The sequence below is a fragment of the Astyanax mexicanus genome, chromosome 13 (genome assembly GCF_023375975.1).
Source record: "Astyanax mexicanus isolate ESR-SI-001 chromosome 13, AstMex3_surface, whole genome shotgun sequence".
NCBI classification, from domain to species: domain Eukaryota; kingdom Metazoa; phylum Chordata; class Actinopteri; order Characiformes; family Acestrorhamphidae; genus Astyanax; species Astyanax mexicanus.
The window spans coordinates 49,138,690-49,161,921 of NC_064420.1; the positions used below are offsets into that span (position 1 = coordinate 49,138,690).

Genomic DNA, 23,232 nt, shown 5'->3' on the forward strand with positions numbered 1-23,232 from the left:
AGCGAGAGAGAGAGAAAGACCGGGGGGAGAGAGAGAGAGACCAGAGAGAGAGAGAGAGACCAGAGAGAGAGACCGGAGAGAGAGATAGAGACCGGAGAGAGAGACAGACCAGAGAGAGAGAGAGACCAGAGAGACAGAGAAAGAGAGCGAGAGCCCAGAGAGAGAGAGACCGGAGAGAGAGAGAGAGAGAGAGAGTACAGTGTTATATACGAGTTTCAGTTTAGTTATCCAGTAGTATTAGCATTAGCTGCTAACCACGCAAAGCACTAGTTCTTTTGCTGTTCAGAGGTGGGTATTATATACTGGCTGCTAACCCCAGCTAGCACTGCTGGAGCAGTATTAGCATTAGCCGCTAACCACATTGCTAGCTCTTTTGCTGTTCAGAGTATATGGGACTGTAATCTGTATGTTTACTGTGTTAAAACAAGCTACATGGGACGAACCGCTAGCTGATATCACCCTGGTTTACCTGAACACTCAGGGTTCCTCAGTGTAGCGCTGTCAGGTGGCATTAGCCACCAGCTACAATAGCCACATTAGCCGCCTGGCTAATGCTAATAATTTTACTTTAGTAAAAATCTGTAAATCTTAGCTTACTGTAAATAAACGGAAGTGCTTTATTCACCCAAATAATCATAATAGTAATTTTCAAAAGAAAAATCTGTGTAGATTAACATCCAGCGCTCGTTTAACTTCATTTAACTTTACTTAACTTAGCTGCTGATTTAGAAGTTAAACTTGGTGACATCCCTATTCCTACTACTAAGAGCAAGTGAGGTGCAAAAAAGAAAGACAAAATGAGAGAGCGAGAGAGAGAGAGAGAGAGAGAGACAGACAGTACCTACCGGAAGGAAATAGCAAAGGAATTAAATTCTGCTCTCTTCCTCACAAGAAAGGCTCCGTCTCGTGGAACCCTCATCAGCATGTTCTCAGCCTGACTACGGGACAAACACGCATGATACCACCTGCAAAAAAAACATAAAAACACATCAAAATGGGCAACAAAAGTTTCACTTTCAAAACAGAATATCAAGCATTGGGTAATTCATATGTTTCAGCTGCAACAGATTTAAATGTAACCCTAACTGATGCAGGGAGTAGCTTCTCACGGGTTAAACAACCATATGGAAACACTCATCCTGTGGTTGTAAAAATATTAAGCTAATCTGTTTCATAAGGGTAAAAAAAAACTGGCATCATGCATCTATAATGCAGAGAAAATATATAAGGAGATTGTAGCTGAAACTACTAAAATAAGGTTAAAAACTGTCCAGGCTTTATTATTAAACAGTGGAAGAACAGTGGAGAAAACACCATTCTACCAGGAAGGAAAGTGGTCAGAAAAAAATCTTTCAAAATTGTAGAAAAACAACTTAACTAGAATTCAGGGAAATTATGTTTAATAGTGAAAGTAAGAGCTTTCCCACACACTAACAATGCAGTGAAACTGCAGCTGTGTAGCTTTAATAAAAGCTCTTATTATTGAGGATAACCAGCAAGTGTAAATGTGTCGTTAGAGGCTCACTCTTTGCTCTCGTGGGCGTTGGTCTGTGGCACAGGCTCCGTCAGCTTCATCTCGAACTCGTTACAGCGCAGCGCCACCTGCTGGTAGTGAGTGATAAGGGCGAAGAGCGTGTCGAACACCAGGTTGTCGGTCAGGTAGAACTTGGGGCTGCCGGCCTCCTGGCGAGAGTGGATCCGGCAGTGCTGAACTCGACCAGAACGCCTGGAGATACAGAGAGGAGATAAAGCCTGGTAAACGTGATAAACATGACGTGTTAAAAGTGAAAATTCACTGCACAACAAGGCGTTTGGCAACAAAATAAGTACTGTATTTTCTGTACTATAAGGCGCACTTAAAATCCTTTACTTTTCCCAAAAATCACCAGTGTGTCTTATAATCCGGTGTTCCTTATGTATGAATTCTACCAGTTAGGTATTAAGGAGCAGTAAAGACACTCTGCTGAAGTACAGAGTTATACAGGATTGTATAGCATTAGCTGCTAACTGTGCTAAGCGCTAGCTCTTTCGGCTTTCAGAGATAAGTACATCAGACTGTAGTCTGTGTGTTTTTACCATGTTAAAACAAGCTACGTGGAATAAAGCACAAGTTGATACCGCTATGCCTTATGGGAACACTCAGGGTTCCTCAGTGTAGCTCTGTCGGGCAGCATTTACTAGCGCTAACCACAGCTAGCTTTAGTGGAAATCTGGAGATCTAAGCTTACTGTAAATAAACTGAAGTGCTTTACTCACCTAGATTAACATCCAGCACTGGTTTGAATTTAAAAGTATATTACAGATTTGTTTACTTAGCTTAGCTTTACCTGCTGAATTAGAAGGAAAATGTGGTGACACCCCTTTTCCTTACTAGTGTCACATACAGCACCTTATAATCTGGAGCGTATTATAGTGTGAAAAATAGGAAAAAAAAAATGCAGCACTTGTTGACTTGAGAATTTCCAATTTATTAAAAATACAAAAAATTATCAACGTGTTTCGGCACTCCGGCCTTCATCAGGGTTAAAAGACAAAAGGAGCAGGCTACTGGCGAATAATACTCAGCTCTGAACGGGGAACTGGAAGTTAGCAGCTAATGCTAATACCGCTACAGTCTCAGTACTGGAGAATAGGGGTGCAGCAAAAAATTGATTCAACTCTAATCACGTTTCTAACATTAAACAATTCAGAATCGATTCTAAATTTAAAACAAATCGTTTTTTTGAGGGTGTAGCTACTGTCATGCGGAGCTTTTTAACTGTAGCGCACAGCTCAGCTACTGTCAATGCTTTTTACTGTCCTGCAGAACTCTAACTGTTAAAGAGCTCCACAGGACAGTAGCTGAGCTTTGTGGTACAGTTAAAAAGCTCCACGAGACAGTAGCTGAGTTCCGTGAGACAGTTAAAAAGCTCCGCGAGACAGTAGCTGAGTTATGTGAGACAGTTAAAAAGCTCTGGAGACAGTAGCTGAGTTCCGTGAGACAGTTAAAAAGCTCTGGAGACAGTAGCTGAGTTCCGTGAGACAGTTAAAAAGCTCCACGAGACAGTAGCTGAGTTCCGTGAGACAGTTAAAAAGCTCTGGAGACAGTAGCTGAGTTCCGTGAGACAGTTAAAAAGCTCTGGAGACAGTAGCTGAGTTCCGTGAGACAGTTAAAAAGCTCTGCGAGACAGTAGCTGAGTTCCGTGAGACAGTTAAAAAGCTCTGCGAGACAGTAGCTGAGTTCCGTGAGAGTTAAAAAGCTCCAGGCGACAGTAGCTGAGTTCCGTGAGACAGTTAAAAAGCTCCACGAGACAGTAGCTGAGTTCTGTGAGACAGTTAAAAAGCTCCACGAGACAGTAGCTGAGTTATGTGAGACAGTTAAAAAGCTCCACGAGACAGTAGCTGAGTTCCGTGAGACAGTTAAAAAGCTCCACGAGACAGTAGCTGAGTTCCGTGAGACAGTTAAAAAGCTCCACGAGACAGTAGCTGAGTTCCGTGAGACAGTTAAAAAGCTCCACGAGACAGTAGCTGAGTTCCGTGAGACAGTTAAAAAGCTCCACGAGACAGTAGGTGAGTGTCGCGAGACAGCAGCAACAGGACAGGGTACGTTTTTGCTGTTCCTGTCTCTCCCTATTAGGCTACAGAGGGGTGTGTAGTGTCGTGTTACGGTGTTTGTTGTTGCGCCGCCAAAGTATAGAGGATGAAGGAAAAGAAAGATTTAAAAGAATCTGAAAAAAATCTAATCGTGACCCAAAGAATCGATTCTGAATCGAATTGTGGGAGAACTGAAACTCCTGTATAACTCTGTACTTCAGTGGAGTGGCTTTACTGCTCCTTAATACCTGACTGGTAGAATTCATACATAAGGAGCACCGGATTATAAGGAGCTCTGATGATTTTTGGGAAAATTAAAGGATTTTAAGTGCACCTTATAGTGAGAAAAATGCGGTACTTGATTGCAAAACATCCAATGAGAACACTTCACAAGTCCTTCTTAAATTCAGAAACACAGTTGGTCACCAATTTTACCAGGAAAAGACATTTATGCAAAAACACAGAGGAAAAAAACAAATACAACCATTACCAAACTGACAATCAAAAAAACACCCGTTCCCCAAATTCCCTAAAAAACTATTTTATAGCATAAAATTCTCATTCAAATAAACGTTTAAGATAAAAAACAAATCCAAAAAAAACCTCTATGGGTATTTTGTATTTGTTCAATACCCAAAAATTAAAAATAAGAAATGGTATTAATATTATTAATTTTTGTCTTTTACCCCTTATGAAGGCCTGAGTGCTGAAATGAGTTGGTAATTTTTTTTATATTTCTAATAAATCGTAAATTCTCCAGTAAACGTGATGTGTTCCAACATTAATCTTGATGTGATCTTGAGAAGATTATTACCAGAAGGACAGGGTGTAGTCTCCCACAAACGTCTCGCTCTCCCGGACCAGAAACGAGCCGTCGGGAGCTCCCGTCTCCAGGCAGTACTCAGACAGCAGCCGCTCAGCGATCTGACGACCATCTCGCCCGGCGCCCAGCTTACCGTGAAACCACTTCTCACTCACATGCTGATCCATACCGTTTCCCACCTGCAGCAGAGCACAGAGAAAACCTCACAATACAGACAATTATATTCATTTACACGAGGTATTTTAGAAATAGAATGAAAGTTGGCCCGCTGTTAAGCTGGTTTTTATAATGTGAGATTCAAAGTTTGAACGCTAGGTGTCAGAAACGGGCCAAAGAGTCTAAACGCGGAGAGGGTGCGCATTTCTAGCGCAGAAAAGCGGCCAATGAGTCTAAAAGCGGAGAGAGTGCGCATTTCTAGCGCAGAAAAACGGCCAATGAGTCTAAAAGCGGAGAGGGTGCGCATTTCTAGCTCAGAAAAACAGGCCAAAGAGTCTAAAAGCGGAGAGGGTGCGCATTTCTAGCGCAGAAAAACGGGCCAAAGAGTCTAAACGCGGAGAGGGTGCGCATTTCTAGCGCAGAAAAACGGCCAATGAGTCTAAAAGCGGAGAGAGTGCACATTTCTAGCACAGTAAAACAGGCCAAAGAGTCTAAAAGCGGAGAGGGTGCGCATTTCTAGCGCAGAAAAACAGGCCAAAGAGTCTAAAAGCAGAGAGGGTGCGCATTTCTAGCGCAGAAAAACGGGGCCAAAGAGTCTAAAAGTTGGCGTAATTAAGGAGTTTAATTAAGAGACATGAAGAAATTAAACATCAATTTGAAAAATCTTAGTTTACACAACACTGTCAAAGATAAAGATAGTAAGTCAAGTAAAATGGTGTGTAAATGAAAGTAATCAGGAAAATGTATTATTTAAAGTAGTATATTTCATTATTTGTTTTATTACAGAGTCCGTGACCTCAAATATATTTCTCCTTCTGGCCCCCAACAAAAAAAGTTTGGACACCCCTGTTTTACACTCATCTAAAGCAGAGCAGAACTGAGACTGGGTAGAAAGGTAGAAAAGTAGAAATTTAGTGTGGTGGCCTCAATTATTGGGCATTTCAATCAAAATATTGGAAAACTGAAAAGCTACTATAAATAAATGGATGCAATTTACTCAACCAAATAAACAGTTTTAATGAGAGAAATGTGTGTAGGTTAATAATAAGGACTGACATGACTTCAATTAAACTCACAACTGTTCAAATATATGTACCCAAGCCTTTTTTTTAATAAGAACAACTCTTATACAACAGTTAGTTCCGACCTCACAATCTGATTGGTTGAGAAGTGATCTAGCCGTGCTGATATTTGTGATAACATCACGGCCTTCTCACACTAAACCTGTATCACTCCGCTGATGCGTTGCTGAGTAACGGCGTATATACACACAGTACAGCTTAGAATCATCACCTCCAGCAGCACCAGCAGCAGTGTTAGCTTAGCACAGGCTAGCGCTCAGCCGCGGCACTCTCGCCCGCAGTGCTGGCTGTCTTTTGTGGAAAAAAAGGTAAAGAAAATCGCTCGGCTAATACCGTCTGAAGCCAGAACAGTAACTTAACCAGCCAGGCTAGGCTAAGCTAAGGTAATGCTGAGCTAAAGCAAGCTACGCTAACCTAACCACAGTCCATCCGGCTAGCTAAAACCACTAACACGACCCAGTAAAACAAGCAGAAATGCTCAAAAAATGCGCAGCGTTCAACTGAAGACGACTCCACGGAGCAGGAGAGGAGAGTATTAGCGTTATTTCACGCTCCTAACGTTACCATCTTCACTTATTCCCAATTTTTTATTTCAAGCTAACGTTTGTGGTGTTAGTCTGTATGAACTATACACTGTTTTGTAGTTAAGTTTCAGTTCTGTTACAGTTGTGGTGGAACTACTTTTTGGCGGAAGGCACAGTCCATATTAAAGCGCATTCAAACTGAATTTCTTAAAGTTATTTGATGAAGTTATTTAAAGTTATTCGTTTCCTATTTTGGAGCGGCCCGAGAGGTATTTTAGAAATAGAATGAAAGTTGGCCCGCTGTTAAGCAGGTTTTTATAATGTGAGATTCAAAGTTTGAACGCTAGGTGTCAGAAACGGGCCAAAGTGTCTAAAAGCGGAGAGGGTGCGCATTTCTAGTGCAGAAAAACAGGCCAAAGAGTCTAAAAGTTGGCGTAATTAAGGAGTTTAATATTAAGAGACATGAAGAAATTAAACATCAATTCGAAAAATCTTAGTTTACACAACACTGTCAAAGATAGATAAAGATAGTAAGTAAAGTAAAATGGTTTGGAAATGAAAGTAATCAGGAAAATGTATTATTTAAAGTGGTATGTTTCATTATTTGTTTTATTACAGAGTCTGTGGCCCGTGACTTCAAATATATTTCTCCTTCTGGCCACCAACAAAAAAAGTTTGGACACCCCTGGTCTAGACCACAACACTAAATTTTGCTCTACACAGGCCTGATGTCCTTATATGAGGCCATTATACTGTCACCTAGTGGTTGCAGAAGAGTTTAACATGTTACAATTTCGATTTTGCTCAGAAATTTAAGTGAACAGTAAAAACAGAAAATGTTTATGTATATTACTAATTATGACTTCATTGTGTTCTATCAAAATATAAAACTAAAGTCCTCATATGTCCACATCGTTTTTATAAGAAACTACATCATGTAAAAAGATAATTTTGTTTTTACACTATTTAGGTGCCAATTAGTCCAAACAGCAAAGAAAAAAATGCATTTCATGCAAAATTTCAAGGAACTGTCAAAGATTTTTAAACAAATTAATAAATAAAAACACGCCAACATATTCATAATACCCAAGAAAAAGATACAGTATGTTTATTTTATATTCAATAAAAACAGTGGGAAGGTACAATACAACACAAATGAACCACTTCTGACACCAATCTTCACATCCTAACATAAGAATCGATACAGTGTTGCATCTTTAAACATTCTCAAATGTATTAAAGTTTCTTGATAAATATAAAGTATCTCTCACCTCGCGATGCTCCTCCTCATCCTCGTTGCCTTGGTTACTGGTTGTCTCCTCAGAGTAGTAGATCTTGCTGCTCGTCAGCACAAAGAAGTGAGGGTACCACTCCTGTAACGAGAACGAGGAACAGGTTCTGTTAGAGTACGATACATGATTTTAATTAATCTGAAGAATAATTCCTGGTGTATGGACAGGTGTTGAAATGAAACTGAAACACCTGGTTTTAGAGCACAATAATTGATTGTGGTGACGGACAGTTCTGGTGGAAACAGGAGAGTTGAGGTGCACATTGAATTCTGCGTGATTTGATCAGCCGTGGTTTTATGTTTTTTGGATACAATCCGGGTTAGCACCCGAACATCCCTTTCAGACAGCTTCCTCTTACAGCGTCCACAGTTAATCCTGTTGGATGTGGTTGGTTCTTCTTGGTGGTATGCTGACGTTACCCTGGATACCGTGGCTCTTGATGCATCACAAAGACTTGCTGTCTTGGTCACAGATGCTCCAGCAAGACGTGCACCAACAACTTGTCCTCTTTTGAACTCTGGTATGTCTCCCATAATGTTGTGTGCATTGCAATATTTAGAGCAGAACTGTGCTCTTACCCTGCTAATTGAACCTTCACACTCTGCTCTTACTGGTGCAATAATGTGCAATTAATGAAGATTGGCCACCAAGCTGCTCCAATTTAGCCATGAAACCTAAAATCCCACACTAAAATGATGACAGGTGTTTCAGTTTCATTGTCCGACCCCTGTATTTGTGTGTATAAAAGTTCTCACGTGGTTGATGGGGTCCTCCAGGAAGAGAATGCCGTTTTTGATGGAGTTGCTGATGTCGTTTTCTGAGTAGGGCGTGGAGGTGGAGACCTCTTCATATGCACTTCCTTCTGCTAGCTTCTTGTGCTGTTAACAGAACAATTACAGCGTTAATAACAGTAAAACTGCTAGAGGACCCTCAGAATTCTACAAAGGTCCACAGTGCCTCATTTTAGAACCCTGTTTACACACAGCATCTTTAGCTAATTTCCCTTATTAATCCTCCTGTTATGTTCATTTGTCAGGAACAATAATGGTGTTCCCATGTCAATTTGACCTTGTGCAGGTTTAATTATCCAAAATATGATCTGAAAAAATCCTAACAAGCAGTGTGAATATTTAATTACTAACTCCATTACTGATTATTACTATCAAAATAGTCAATATTTAGTGCTGGGATGTTCCTCACCTATAACTGATAGTGGTTCAATTAGGAAAATTCACTCGTATTTCTAAAAAAAATTATGTTCAAGCTTTTTTTAATGTTATACTACTACTACTACTACTACTTTTGAAAGACCAACATATAAAACACAATAGTTTTACATAACATTGAAACATAACATTGCAATTATGTTTTAGTTTTAGTTTTTGCAGGGGGTGGTTTTTGCAAAAATACAGTAATTAAGGCAAGCAGAAGAAGTTTCATACTGAAAAAATACTTTTAAATATTTTTCCTAGATCTACAAACTTTAAAACGGGTCAAATTGACCCGGAACATAACAGGAGGATTAAAAGAGAATTCTGGTGTAAAATGGACTTTTGTTGTAGTAAAAAATGATAAAAAGTTCTTACCTTTGTTGAATAACTCACCTCCGCTCTCCCACAGCGTTCAGAGATCCAGTAATTATGTGCTTTTTGCCCAGCACTCTGTACAACATCAGTATCGGGGCATATTTTGCCCCAATAAATCGATAATAAATCAATTTTTTTTACACCCTTATCCAGCTCAAAGTAGCTCCACACCTCCTTGCTAGAATCTGGAGAGCCCTGATATTTAAAATGACGCATTAATAACTTAAAAAGTGCAATATATATACACATTGATTCCACAGCCAGTGCCAAGAGGCAGGCTATGTGGAGTCTATGTATATATATGTCTATGTCATTATCAGTGCAGTGATGGCGGCGCTCAGAGCTACAAAGAAGCGCTATGGGTTGTAAACAGTGTTTTTAATAAGCTTCTTGTGCACTTTTTAAGTTATTAACACCTTGTTTTAAATGTCAGGGCTCTCCAGATTCTAGCAAGGAGGTGTGGAGCTACTTTTAGCTACCGTTTAGGATAACGGTGTAAAATGTGGTTTATTGGGGCAAAATATGCCCCGATACAGCCACCGTACAGAGTGCTGGGCAAAAAAGCACAAAATTTCTGGATCTCTGAACGCTGTGGGAGAACGGAGGTGTGCTATTCAACAAAGGTAAGAACTTTTTTATCATGTTTTACTACAACAAAAGTCCATTTTACACAAGAGTTCTCCTTTAAGTCCACTGACGAGCATTAACAAAGAGGTAGAATAGAGGAGAATATAGAAAATATAGAAAGATTATCGTATTTGACGATGAACATAAATGAGTCAAAGCAATTGAGAGAACTCCATTGATCGGTAATAATTTTAACCTTAAACAGATCCAGATCCAGTAACCAATCAGCACCTACCTTGATGAGAATCTTCCTCTTGAGCTGATTGGGTGAGGGGAGTCCGTCAGCGGAGATATCCACAGCTTTAGTCAGCAGCATCTCTCCAAATACTTTCCTAAAGTGCTGGGCCATGTTCCTCTGCTGCACAATGCTGCAGTGGTCCTCGATGGAGAGGATGATGGGATAGCTACAGGACAAATAAAGCAACAAACACACAAAAAGATTAATAAATATTTAATATCCATAACATTTCTTCAATACATTAGTTAGTCTTTTTAAATTATGAGGGGACAAAAAAGATACACTGATGTACTAAGGGTGAGAAAATATATTGATATATCACGATATATTGTATCATATTTATTGATGATACATATCGAAATTGATATCAACGTGTGTTGACCTAATATAGATATTTTATTGAAACATAGGTGCTCTAAACTCACTAATTGGACTGTTTGAAGTTTACAGTGACGGACTCTTTAGTCCATGTTGTGTAACTTCTATCTAATGAATAGGATAAACCTGTGGTGAAGAAAATGAGTAGTTAAATTCTGCAAAAACGACACCAATAATTTCTTAATTCCTGTTTTTTTTTTTACTTATTTTAAAGTATCGTCATAAAGTATGTCTTGTGATATATCGAGTATCGCATGATTAAATTATTATCATGGGCAACATATTGATAGTGATATGGTATCGTGAGGTGCCCTGTAATTCCCACCCCTGCATCTCAAAAAATTTGAATATCATTGAAAAGTTACTTTATTTCAGTAATTCTCATATATTATATAGATGCATTAAACACAGAGTAATCGTATTTAAGCATTTTTATTTATTTAATTGTCGATTATGGATTACAGCCAATAAAAACACAAAAATCAGTGTCTCAGAAAATTAGAATATTATATAAGACCAATTGGTACTTTTGGCAGTGTGGGCAGTCTGCCAAGTCCTGCTGGAAAATAAAATGGTTTGGAGAGACATGTCTGTCATCTGCTGCTGTTGATCCACTGTGTTTTATTATCAAGTCTAAAGTCAGTGCAGTTTTGTTTTCCCACAAAATCTTACAGCACTTCATATCTTACAGCTTCCCTCTGCTACTGACAACTTTTATGGAGATGAGGATTTCATTTTCCAGCAGGAATTGGCACACTGCCCACACTGCCAAAAGTACCAATTGATCTTATATAACATTCAAATTTTCTGAGACACTGATTTTTTGTTTTATTTTTTTATTGGCTGTAATTCATAATCATAAACAATAAAATAAATAAATGCTTAAAATAGATCACTCTGTGTTTAATACATCTATATAATATACGAGTTTCACATTTTCAACTGAATTACTGAAATAAAAAGTAACTTTTTAAAGATATCCTTGATTGATTTTTGAGCTGTACAAGTATATACGCTCACATGCCAAAAGTCATGTCCCACAGTCTAGTACAGTACTTTTTAGTACATTTTTTTATATATACTAAGGGTGGCACAATATATTGATATATCACGATATATCGTATCATGTTTATTGGTGATACATATCGAAATTGATATCAATGTGTGTCGACCTAATATGGATATTTTATTGAAACATAGGTGCTCTAAACTCACTAATTGTGAAGTTTACAGTGACGGACTCTTTAGTCCATGTGGTGTAACTTATATCTAATGAATAGGATAAACCTGTGGTGAAGAAAATTGGTAGTTAAATTCTGCAAAAGTGACACCAATAATTCCCTAATTCCTGATTTTTTTTTACTTATTATAAAGTATTTTATTCTCTGTGAACACAGCTGCCTTGAAGTATCGTCGTTAAGTATGTCTTGTGATATATCGAGTAGCGCAAGATTAAATTATTATCATGGGCAACATATTGATAGTGATATGGTATCGTGAGATGCCCTGTAGTTCCTACCACTGCTTCTCAAAAAAATTAAAAAAATAAATAAAATAAAAATCTATCTATCTATCCATCTATCTATCTATCTATCTATCTATCTATCTATCTATCTATCTATCTATCTATCTATCTATCTATCTATCTATCTATCTATCTATCTATCTATCTATCTATCTATATATATATATATATATATATATATATATATATATTATATACACACTCTTAGCCCCTCCCCCAAATCTACCATGTCTGATAACAGGTGAGTAACAATTACAACACACACAAAATAGATAAAATCAAAAATGAATATGGGCAAAGATAAAAGCAAACATTTCTGAATGTTCTAGAAAACCACATTAGAACATTTACATCATTAATAATGCGCATAATTCCTTTCTTTTAGGTTCTTAACACCCCTTCCCTTCTACAGAGGATGTACTCACCCACTGGTACTTCATAGGTAAGTAGGAGCATTATAGGTGAATATAAACATTACAGGCTACTCAGATGGTAATGTGTAGGAGTACCATACATCTTTACAATGATATATTTATACAGCAAAGTAGTGCATGAACATTTTAAAGGTAAAACTGTGTTACTGTTGGCTCTGGTTGTTCATTACTGCACAGTGTGCACTATTTACTCTGTGCTACATTCTGTATGTTTATGAGCATTCACTGTGCAGCGCCTGTGCTGGTGGTGAGTGAATTTAAACCACAACACACAGGCGTCTGCGTCCACATGCAAGCAAACATGCCTATGCACACACACCTACACACATGCAGCAGTACAGCTACTCACTCAGAATTGACAAAGGCGTGCTCTTTGATGGTCATGAGGACGTCACAGAACTTGATCTTGGTGGTCAGAGTGTGGCCGTGGTAGATGACCGGCATCCCGTCTGGACCGTCCCAGCAGTCCACTGTAACACATCACACACACTTATCATTATTATTTTGTTATACTAAAAAATGAACATTTTTTTCACAGGTCTGCACTAATTTTGTCATTGAATAATTAAAGTGTCAGTCTGTATTATGTTGCTTCTAAGCTAGAAGCAGAAGCATTTCTGAGTGGAGAAGAATATGGATAAAATATTGTGTTTAAATGGTACCAGTTTGCTGAAACCACCATCCTTACTAAGCCTGCTAATATATTCATTCTAAAAACTGGGGTGTTGAGTCGCTTTTCGTGAGAGTTCTTCTTCTTCTGGTCATGTCACGCGTCTTTACGTACTTAAGTCACACGTACGGCCTCTAAAAGAGGATCCGGCTCAGTTTTACTGAATGCGAGCGGCTGGTGGAGCAATGGAGACTTCAGAAGAGGAGACTCAGAGCTCAGTAGCTTTAACTATTCACTCATAGTAAAAACAAAGAAACAAAGGAGTGAAGTTTCTGAGACAGAAATAATAATAAGTTTCTAAGTGAACTGAGCTCACTCTCTCTCTGGTCCCTCTCTCATCTCGGCCTCTCTCTCGTCTCGGTCTCACTCTCTCTCATCTCGGTCTTGCTCTCAATCTCTCGTCTCAATCTCTCTCTCTCGCTCTCAATCTCTCGTCTCTCTCTCAACATAACCTTCATCCGTTCTGAAAGGAGACCGCATCACACCCGCTCAATTTAAAATGATTCTTCCGCATGCTCGATACAATTACCCATTCTTACCCGAGAGGCACTAAATCCCCCAAATCCCAAAACTCACTGACATCAACTTTAAATAGCCTAAAAGTATTTTGTTTTCTTTTTCAAAGAAAATGCAATTACAAAACTAAAGATGTGGTGAAGTGAGGTAAAATAGAATAGAAATAGAAGGTGAAGGTGAGATACAACAGGGTGAGGTGAGGAGAGGAGAGGTGTGATAAAATGAAGGTCGGTGAAAGTGTGATGTGTGATAATGGTGAGGTGAAGGTGAGGAGGCGGTCACTCACACTCGATGCATCTGCAGCCCATCCGGAGGCAGCGGGCGTACGCCTCCAGAGACGACTCGCTGGAAAACTGGTCTCCGGTCAGGTAGCTAAATAAATAAAAAACAAACAAAAAAAACAAAACCACAACACACGATTAGCTCAGCTCTAAGTAACCTCTTAAAGAGAGAGTGCCACGAAAAAACTCTCTAGATTCTAGAGCAGTGTGAATTGTATGATTTTAGAGTAGTGTGAATTGTAGGGTTCAAGATGCAGTGTGAAATGTATGATTCTAGAGCAGTGTGGCTTGTTCGATTCTTGAGCAGTGTACGATTCTAGAGCAGAGTAAATTTATTTATATTTATATTTTAGAGCAGTGTGAATCGTATGATTCTAGAGCAGTGTGAATCGTATGATTCTAGAACAGATTGACTTGTATGACTAGATCAGTGGGGATGGCATGGTTCTAGAGCAGTGTAAGTTGTACGATTCTAGAGCAGTGTGAGTTGTATGATTCTAGAGCAGTATGAATTGTATGATTTTAGACCAGTGTGAGTCGTATGATTCTAGAGCAGTATGAATTGTATGATTTTAGAACAGTGTGAATTGTATGATTCTAGAGCAGTATGAATTGTATGATTTTAGAACAGTGTGAGTTGTATGATTCTAGAGCAGTATGAATTGTATGATTTTAGAGCAGTGTGAATCGTAGGGTTCAAGATGCAGTGTGAACTGTATGATTCTAGAACAGTGTGAGTTGTATATTTCTAGAAGTGTGACTTCTACACTTCCACACCAAAAAATATTACTATATTATAACAAAATTTCAAGAACATACTATTGCAACAACATAAACACACATGTTTTTGTTTTGTATAAATTGGTCAGTAGAAGTGCTTATCTTTTTTTCTAAACAGTAACTCACCAAGACTTTATTATTATTTATTATTATTATATATTTATTATTATTGTAACAAAAATAAAGAATTAAGTAATGAAATGCAGCCACGCTAACATCTACCACATAACTAAAGTGCAGCATATTTATGACAAAAAGTTGGAAATATTGTTGCTTACGATACGATATAACACACCTAGCGCACACACATGCACACACACACAAAAAAAAAAAAAGAGCAGGCGTAGAGGAGGAGGAGAGCAGGCGTAGATTTCCTGCTTTTTTGTGAGCTGAGGCAGCGAATAGTTTGCTTAACCCGGTAATTCATGCGTTTATCAGACCAGCGTTCCCATTCCGTATTGTTTCTGGTGTGTTCAGTCAATGGGAGGAAAACTGCTTCTGTTTTCTCTGAATGAGTTTTAGTATTATTCCATATCAGCGACTGAAGTTTCGTAATATTCCACAACCAGGACCCAATCCTGTTTCACCATGTGGCCCCTTGGCTCGACCCCTCTGTTTTACGTGTTCATGTTTAGGGGGTCCTGATTCTTGTTAGTCTTGTTACACTTTAATGTGTATTTTTAATACTTCATGGAAATTTACTTCATAACAAACAGAAAAAAAAAATGCTATAAGTTCGCCTCTAGGGGTGGGCGATATGGCCCTTAAATAATAATATTATATTACCACGATATTTCATGGTATTATCGCGATAACGATACTCTTGGCGATATGAAAAAAATAAAATAAATAAATAAATACACTACTGCAACAAAACAAAACTTACATTTTATTCTTGTATACAATATGATATTGCACATCTCTATCTGAGATATTAAAAAATACAATAATTTTTGCAGATTTGTAACAGAACTCCAAATATCTCCATATATCCAGGATTAAAGTAAAAAAATATATATTGGACAGATATAATCTCTACTCTCTAGTAGATACTTAATAGTAAATGAGAACAGTCTGATTTTTTATTTTGCTTAAAACAGCAGGAAAGTAGAACCCTGATGTGATATTTAGGGGTGAGTGTTATGGCACGATATTACAAGGTATAATATCGTTCACGATATTCAAAATTGTTGGCGATATTATCGCGTACGATACGATATGGCACACCCCTATTTGCCTCAGTAGATAACTAGCCTAACTAGCCAACATACCAGTTACGCACTCAACCACACCCTGGTGAGAAGCGGCAGCCAATAGCACACAGCATACTCTCAACCGGAAACAACCGTCCACCTGGAGGACTGCATCGCGCAATACAGCATTTACCCAGGACAGAGTGCCAATCCAAATCTGGCCACAGTCATACACACATTTTACACACACAAACACACATAAACACACACACACATAAACACACACACACATAAACACACACACACATAAACACACACACACAAACACACACACACAAACACACACACACAAACACACACACACAAACACACACACACAAACACACACACACAAACACACACACACAAACACACACACACAAACACACACACACACACACACACACACACACACACACACACACACACACACACACACACACACAGACACACACAGACACACACAGACACACACAGACACACACACACACACACACACACACACACACACACACACACACAAACACACAAAAACACACACACACACACACACACAAACATACACACACAAAAAACACACACACACACACACACACACACACACACACAGTCCTATACAATACACATACCTATACAAATCAGTGTATAGTATAGGGGTGGGCGATATGGCTCTAAAATAATATCACGATATTTCAGGGTATTTTTGCGATAACGATATACTTGGCGATATAGGAAAACTAAAATAATTCATTCATTTCAGGAATATAGTATAATAGTATAACAGAATAATCATATTGTGGCAAAATAAATAATATAGCATAAAATAATATAATGCAGCAAATAATATTGCAGAATATTTAGTGCATGCATATAAACTGCAAACTAAAACAATTATACAATAAATACACCTAAAGCTTCACAGTAAATAATAGACTACTTTTAAGACAGAACATCTCTATTATCACGATATGGATTTTTAATATCATGATATTTCTGTGTCATGATATATTGTATACGATATAATATTGGCCACCCCTAGTATAGTATTAAATTTGGAAACTCCACCCAGATAGGGACTTGAACCCAAGACCCCAGTGCTGGTAGGTGAACGTGCTAACCACTAAACCACCGTGCCGCCATCTTAGAGTAACTACACTCAAATATGTTGCTTTTGTATACAATATGTTGCTTTGTATTAAAAAAATCACAATTGTGAATTGTGTGAAGTGTACGATTCTAGAGCAGTGTGAGGTGTACGATTCTAGAGCAGTGTGAGGTGTACGATTCTAGAGCAGTGTGAGGTGTACGATTCTAGAGCAGTGTGAGGTGTACGATTCTAGAGCAGTGTGAAGTGTACGATTCTAGAGCAGTGTGAAGTGTACGATTCTAGAGCAGTGTGAAGTGTACGATTCTAGAGCAGTGTGAAGTGTACGATTCTAGAGCAGTGTGAAGTGTACGATTCTAGAGCAGTGTGAAGTGTACGATTCTAGAGCAGTGTGAAGTGTACGATTCTAGAGCAGTGTGAAGTGTACGATTCTAGAGCAGTGTGAAGTGTACGATTCTAGAGCAGTGTAAATTGTACGATTCTAGAACAGGTTGACTTGTATGATTCTAGATCAGTGGGGATTGCATGGTTCTTGAGCAGTGAAAGTTGTAAGATTTTAGAGCAGTGTGAGTTGTATGATTCTAGAGCAGTGTGAGTTGTATATTTCTAGAACACTGTGACTTGTATGATTCTAGAAGTGTGACTTCTACACTTCCACACACCAAAAAATATATTATAACAAAATCTTGGCGATAAAACAAAATAATTAATTTCGAGATAATTCATTTTTTTTAAACTAAAACGCAAATGGGAATATTAACAGAATTAAGATGTTGCCATAATTTTGTTCTAAATGAAATAAAAAAACTGGGCATTCTTTATTGTGTGTTTTTTTTAATACATCTTCTTATTAATCCAATTTGGCCGGGGGGCTTTTATTATGAAGCCCAAAATGGCAGATGTTAACTGGAGATGTTAACAATTTTCCGAGATTATTTAATGGCTGATGTTTGATATCAGAATGATGTTACCATGATGGTTAAATATGTTAAGTTCTGCTGTTTGATATGATGTATATGATGTCTTTACTTTTCTCTGCTCTTCAGTCATTAATCAGCGATAATTAACATTGATCAGCATCATTGTTCCTGTGATCTAAATGAACATGTTTAGCATTTAACAGCCCTATTTTTTTCATATAAACTCTGGTTATACATGTACCTATATTAATTAATGCTTACATATAAAATGTTCTGATCTCCACATATATATCTTATCTTTATAACGGAGCGTTTCTCACCAAACACAGGCTAAGATTTTAATCTTAAAGAGTGAACTTCCTCTTCCATCAGGCACCAATTTCACACACTTCAGTGCATGAGGTCCACCAGTCAAAAACCACAGCTGCACCCTGCTGCAGTTCTGACGCAAATTCTAGACCTGATCCCAACCAGAAGTGTGATTTACTGATGTTTATGGTAAAGTTCAGCAGAAATAGCACCTTTGAACACTTTAGAAATTACTGAGAACTAACCAGGACTAAAGCAGGGCCTCCTTATAGCTTCCTGTTCATTTATAACCCTCTAAATCCAGTTAAAGTAAGAAGAGCAATAAGTGCATTATTGGCTGTAGGGGTGTGAACCACAGGGCATCTCACAATACAATAGCATCATTATCGTCGGCAATGTATTGAGATGTTATCTCGACACTGTGAATCTATTATACTCTACATACAAATGTATCTAAAAAAAATAGAATATTATTATTTTATTGTTGATGATTATGAAGCTTACAGCCAATGAAAACCCAAAAATCAGTGTCTCAGAAAATTAGAATATTATATAATAAGACCAATCGGTACTTTTGGAGCAGTGTGGGCAGTGTGCCAAGTCCTGCTGGAAAATGAAATCCATATCTTCATAAAAGTTGTCAGTAGCAGAGTGAAGCATGAAGTGCTGTAAGATTTTGTGGGAAAACACATAATACATCACAGTGGATCAACACCAGCAGACATGTCTCTCCAAACCATCACTGATCATCAGTAAATTTTACATTTCATTTAAAGTAAATCAAGGGATCAGAGTCTGGAGGAAGAGTGGAGAGACACACAGTCCAAACTGCTCGAGGTCTAGTGTGAAGTTTCCACCAATCATTGATGGTTTGGAGAGCGTTGTCATCTGCTGACAACATTTATGGAGATGCAGATTTCATTTTCCAGCAGGACTTGGCACAATGCCCACACTGCCAAAAGTACAAATTGGTCTTATATAAAATTCTAATTTTCTGAGACACTGATTTTTGGGTTTTCATTGGCTGTAAGCTTCATAATCATCAACAATAAAAGAAATAAACGCTTAAAATAGATTAGTCTTTGTGTAATACATCTAAATAATATATGAGTTTCCCATTTTTCACAAATGAATTACTAAAAAAAATAACTTTTCAATGACGATCTAATTTTCTGAGATGCATCTGTTTCACAAGATGGATTTATTGGTGTCAGATTCACAGAATTTAACAACCAATATTCTTTACTGAAGGTTTACCCTATTCATTTGAATGTAGTGCCACTACCTGGACTAAAGAGTCTATAACTGTAAACTTCACACTCAAACTGTGTGTGTGTTTGGGTGAGCATTATCCTGCTGAAACATGCTATCAGTAGGAAGTTCTGCTATGAGAGGCAGCAACATGTATCTGCAGCAGGATGTTCTGCACACATTATATTAGTGAGCTTGTAGTTCCTATTAGAGTAATATCATGTCAGGACCACCAGGTTAATAACCCATGCTCTAGACTGTTTGTTTTAGATTAAAGAACACAGTAGACCTTACAGTGCCGTACATAAACAAACACGGTTCTAACCTAAATATATACAACATATATACATGAACATATATATATATATATATATATCCATGTTTAATCTGCTTACGTGTTGTGGGAAGAAGAAATCCAGTAGTGAGAGAGGGGATTGTTCATGTCGTCCGGACGCACATCATCAAGCTTCTCATCCCAGATGGAGTTCTCTCTGGAGAACAGGTACGTCAGGAACTGAGAGAGAGAGAGAGAGAGAGAGAGAGAGTGAGAATGAGAGTGAGAATATGAGAGAGAGAGAGAGATTTTTCTAATTTTTATATATATATTTTTTTTACGTTTTTTTATTTATTTACAGTGTTGCCACTATGAGCAGGAGAGCACCGGTTCACAATTCCTGTTCATGCAGCTTGCCATCAGCTGCCGGAGCCCCGAGAGAGCACAGTTGGTCTTGCTCTCTCTGGGTGGGTACAGTAGATGGCGCTCTTCTCTTTCCCTTCATCACTCCGAGGGTGATGTGGATCAGCACAAGGCTGCATCTGTGAGCTGTTGTATCAGAACCGAGTCGTAGCGTTTTCCTCCGAGCGTTAGCGCTGTGATGCTACTCAGCAATGCTACAGCATCAGCAGCAGTTCCAAAAGAGACGGAGTCTGACTTCACATGTGTCGGAGGAGGCGTGTGCTTGTCTTCACCTATCACTAGTGATGCCCCAACACACCAGGAGGGTGCTAACGAGTCCTAACGAGTGGGTTGGGTAATCGGCCATGTAAATTGGAGAGAATAAAATTATATATATATTAAAAAAAACGCTTCGATAACTTCATTAATTGTACGTTTTTTTTTTTCATCCATATGAATTGGCTGTGGACTTGTCATATGGGGTGCGACCATAATTTATCTAAAAAATAAATACATTTCTTTCACATGGTTTATTATTTGTACAGATTCTTAGTAAGGGTACATATACAAATATGGCATAATTTATGCATTCCCCATTTTTCTTTTTTTAAACTAAAATAATGCAATTGGACAGGCAATACCTTACTGTAACATTCACCTAAAATAAAACAAATCTTATTAATCTGGGTAGAATTGAGGTCATCATCAGAGAAAAAAGGAAGAAGAAAAAAGAGAGAAGAAGTCATTGTCTGATGACGAAACCACAAAACCTCAGGAAGAACTCGAAAGGAGGACAGATGTGGTCGGAGGGTTTTGAAGAGAAGCTAAACGAGGCCAGCTGGCTGAAATGAAAACTAGGTCTGAAGAAATGAAACTCTGCCCACTCAAGTCAAGTCAAGTCAAGTCAAGTAGTTTAATTGTCAATACTGCATATGTACAGGACATACAGAGAATTCAGATTACGTTACTCTCCTTCCCAATTTTACAGCAAGTACAGATAATAGATATAATAAAGGAGAATGGGAGACACTATGTGTACAATACAGCAGGGACACAAATAGACATACATGAGACAAAAACAAGGTGCAGTGGTGTGGGGGAGGAATAGATATATAAATATAAGTAAATAAGTAAAAATAGATATATAATTATAATATAAATGAGTGGGAGACACTATATGTTCAATACAGCAAGACACAATAAACATACGTAAGACAATAGTGCAATATTGATGGTGATTGAGATGGAATGACAGTAAAAATAGTAAATAACTGGCTGCTGTTCAGCCAGTTTCAGTGCAGTTAATACAAATAATAACTGCCTGCAAAGCGAAACACAGAGGGAGATCCGAGATATACAGTACCCGTCAAAAGTTTAGAGATTTATTCTCATTTTAATGTGTTTTCTTTCTTTTTATGCTTTTTTACATAGTAAATTTAATATTAAAGGCTACATTAAAGGAGAACTCTGGTGTGATATGGACTTGGGGTGTATTAAGACGTGATAAAAAGTACTTACCTTTCTTGAAAAGCCCACCTCCGCTCTTCTGCAGCTTTCTTAGATCCAGTATTTTGTGCACTTTGCCCAAACATGCTTTTAGAATGAGTGATATGGGGCATATTTTACCCCTGCACATAAATCACTTTTTACACCGTAACTCAGGATCAAATTGGCTCTACACTTCATTGGTAGAATCCGGAGAGCCCTGACATTTATTGAGGCTGAATTACGATGTAAAGAGTGATTGATATGGGGATATTTAGCACCTGCAGATAACTCATTCTAAAAGAGCCTGTTTGGGCACAAAATACTGGATCTCAGAAAGCTGCTGGAGAGCGGAGGAGAGCTGTTCAACAAAGGTTAACATTTTCTGCCCAATTTACACAGCCAATTACCCAACTCACTCAATAGTACCCCGATCTCCCCCCCCCCCCCCCCCCCCCCCCCCCCCCCCCCCCACTAGTAATGCTCCAACCCACCAGGAGGATGAAGACTAACACACGCCTCCTCCGACACATGTGATTTAAGACTACGACTCTTTTTGAACTGCTGCTGATGGAGCATTATTTCCGAGTAGCATCACAGCGCTAACGCTCGGAGGAAAGCGCAGCGACTCGGTTCTGATACATCAGCTCACAGATGCAGCCTTGTGCTGATCTACATCACCCTAGGAGTGATGAGGGGAAAGAGAAGAGCGCCATCTACTCTTCTACTGTACCCACCCAGAGAGAGCTAGACCAGTTGTGCTCTCTCGGGGCTCCGGTTGCTGATGGCAAGCTGTATGACTGGGATGCGAACCAGCGATCTTCTGATCGTAGTAGCAGCGCTTTAGACCACTGGACCATTCAGAATAATTGTCTTTTAACATTGTTCTGTATTAGGTCTTAAATTTTATTTCTTAAATTCCAAATTTTATTCATTTTAATTCTGTTATGTCTTTTCTAGCTGTTACAGCACTTTTATTCTTATTTATTTTGTCATTTTTTTCTAAATACATTGTTTTAATCATGTTTGAATCATGTTTTATTCTTATTTTATCTTTATTTCCATTTTATTGTTATTTTCTTACATGTTTATGAGACTCTCTTTGTAATTTCTAATTTGTAAAGCACTCTGAGTGACCATTATGTATGAAAGGTGCTATATAAATAAACTTGCCATGGTACTGTGTGTGTGTGTGTGTGTGTGAGAGAGAGAGGAGTTACCTCATCCTGGAGGAAGTAAGGCTGCTCGATTTCCCTCAGGGGATCCTTCAGGTAACGAAACATAAAATCCTGAACCTTGTTATTGTCTGTAGCCCAGAGCTCCTGAAACACACACACACACCCACACACACACACACTTACTTCAGCATAAACACATCAAAGAATATATGTGACCACACACAAACACACAAGACATGGTGACCCGGTGCACATTAAAAAGATCCGTGATCTATAACCCACTTTCAGAGATTCAGCACAAAGCCCCGCCCACCCTTCACCCAGCTAAAACACTATACCTTCTCTACAACAAACAGATCAGTCATCTGCTATATTTACCCAGATAATTACTACAGCTATAACTAATGCCCAACAACCTCTACACATATACACACACAAAGTCCAGAGCACACCTCAAACAGCCTGTATTCACTTTCTCACTCCGCCCCCCAGACAGGTCTGTACAATCAGAGGAGAGAACATGCTCATTTGGTTTGAAAAGAAGCATTCTGACATGCTTTGATACTGAATCAAATCAAACCAAACACAGGC

The 23,232-nt window shown here is 38.4% G+C and overlaps 1 protein-coding gene across 2 annotated transcripts in view; it reads right to left on the bottom strand.

Annotated features, from left to right (window-relative positions):
- plcg1 (phospholipase C, gamma 1) overlaps positions 1–23,232 on the bottom strand; it is a 97,270-nt gene that overhangs the window by 19,582 nt on the left and 54,456 nt on the right. For both annotated transcript variants that reach the window (XM_049463108.1, XM_049463109.1), the window contains exons 10-19: positions 22,684–22,785; positions 19,698–19,816; positions 13,711–13,796; positions 12,588–12,708; positions 9,899–10,067; positions 8,206–8,328; positions 7,430–7,531; positions 4,388–4,575; positions 1,526–1,726; positions 846–965 (exon numbers count right to left, since the gene is read on the bottom strand). In XM_049463108.1, the coding sequence (XP_049319065.1) occupies positions 846–965; positions 1,526–1,726; positions 4,388–4,575; positions 7,430–7,531; positions 8,206–8,328; positions 9,899–10,067; positions 12,588–12,708; positions 13,711–13,796; positions 19,698–19,816; positions 22,684–22,785 (1,331 nt within the window). The remainder of the gene's footprint in view (positions 1–845; positions 966–1,525; positions 1,727–4,387; positions 4,576–7,429; positions 7,532–8,205; positions 8,329–9,898; positions 10,068–12,587; positions 12,709–13,710; positions 13,797–19,697; positions 19,817–22,683; positions 22,786–23,232) is intronic.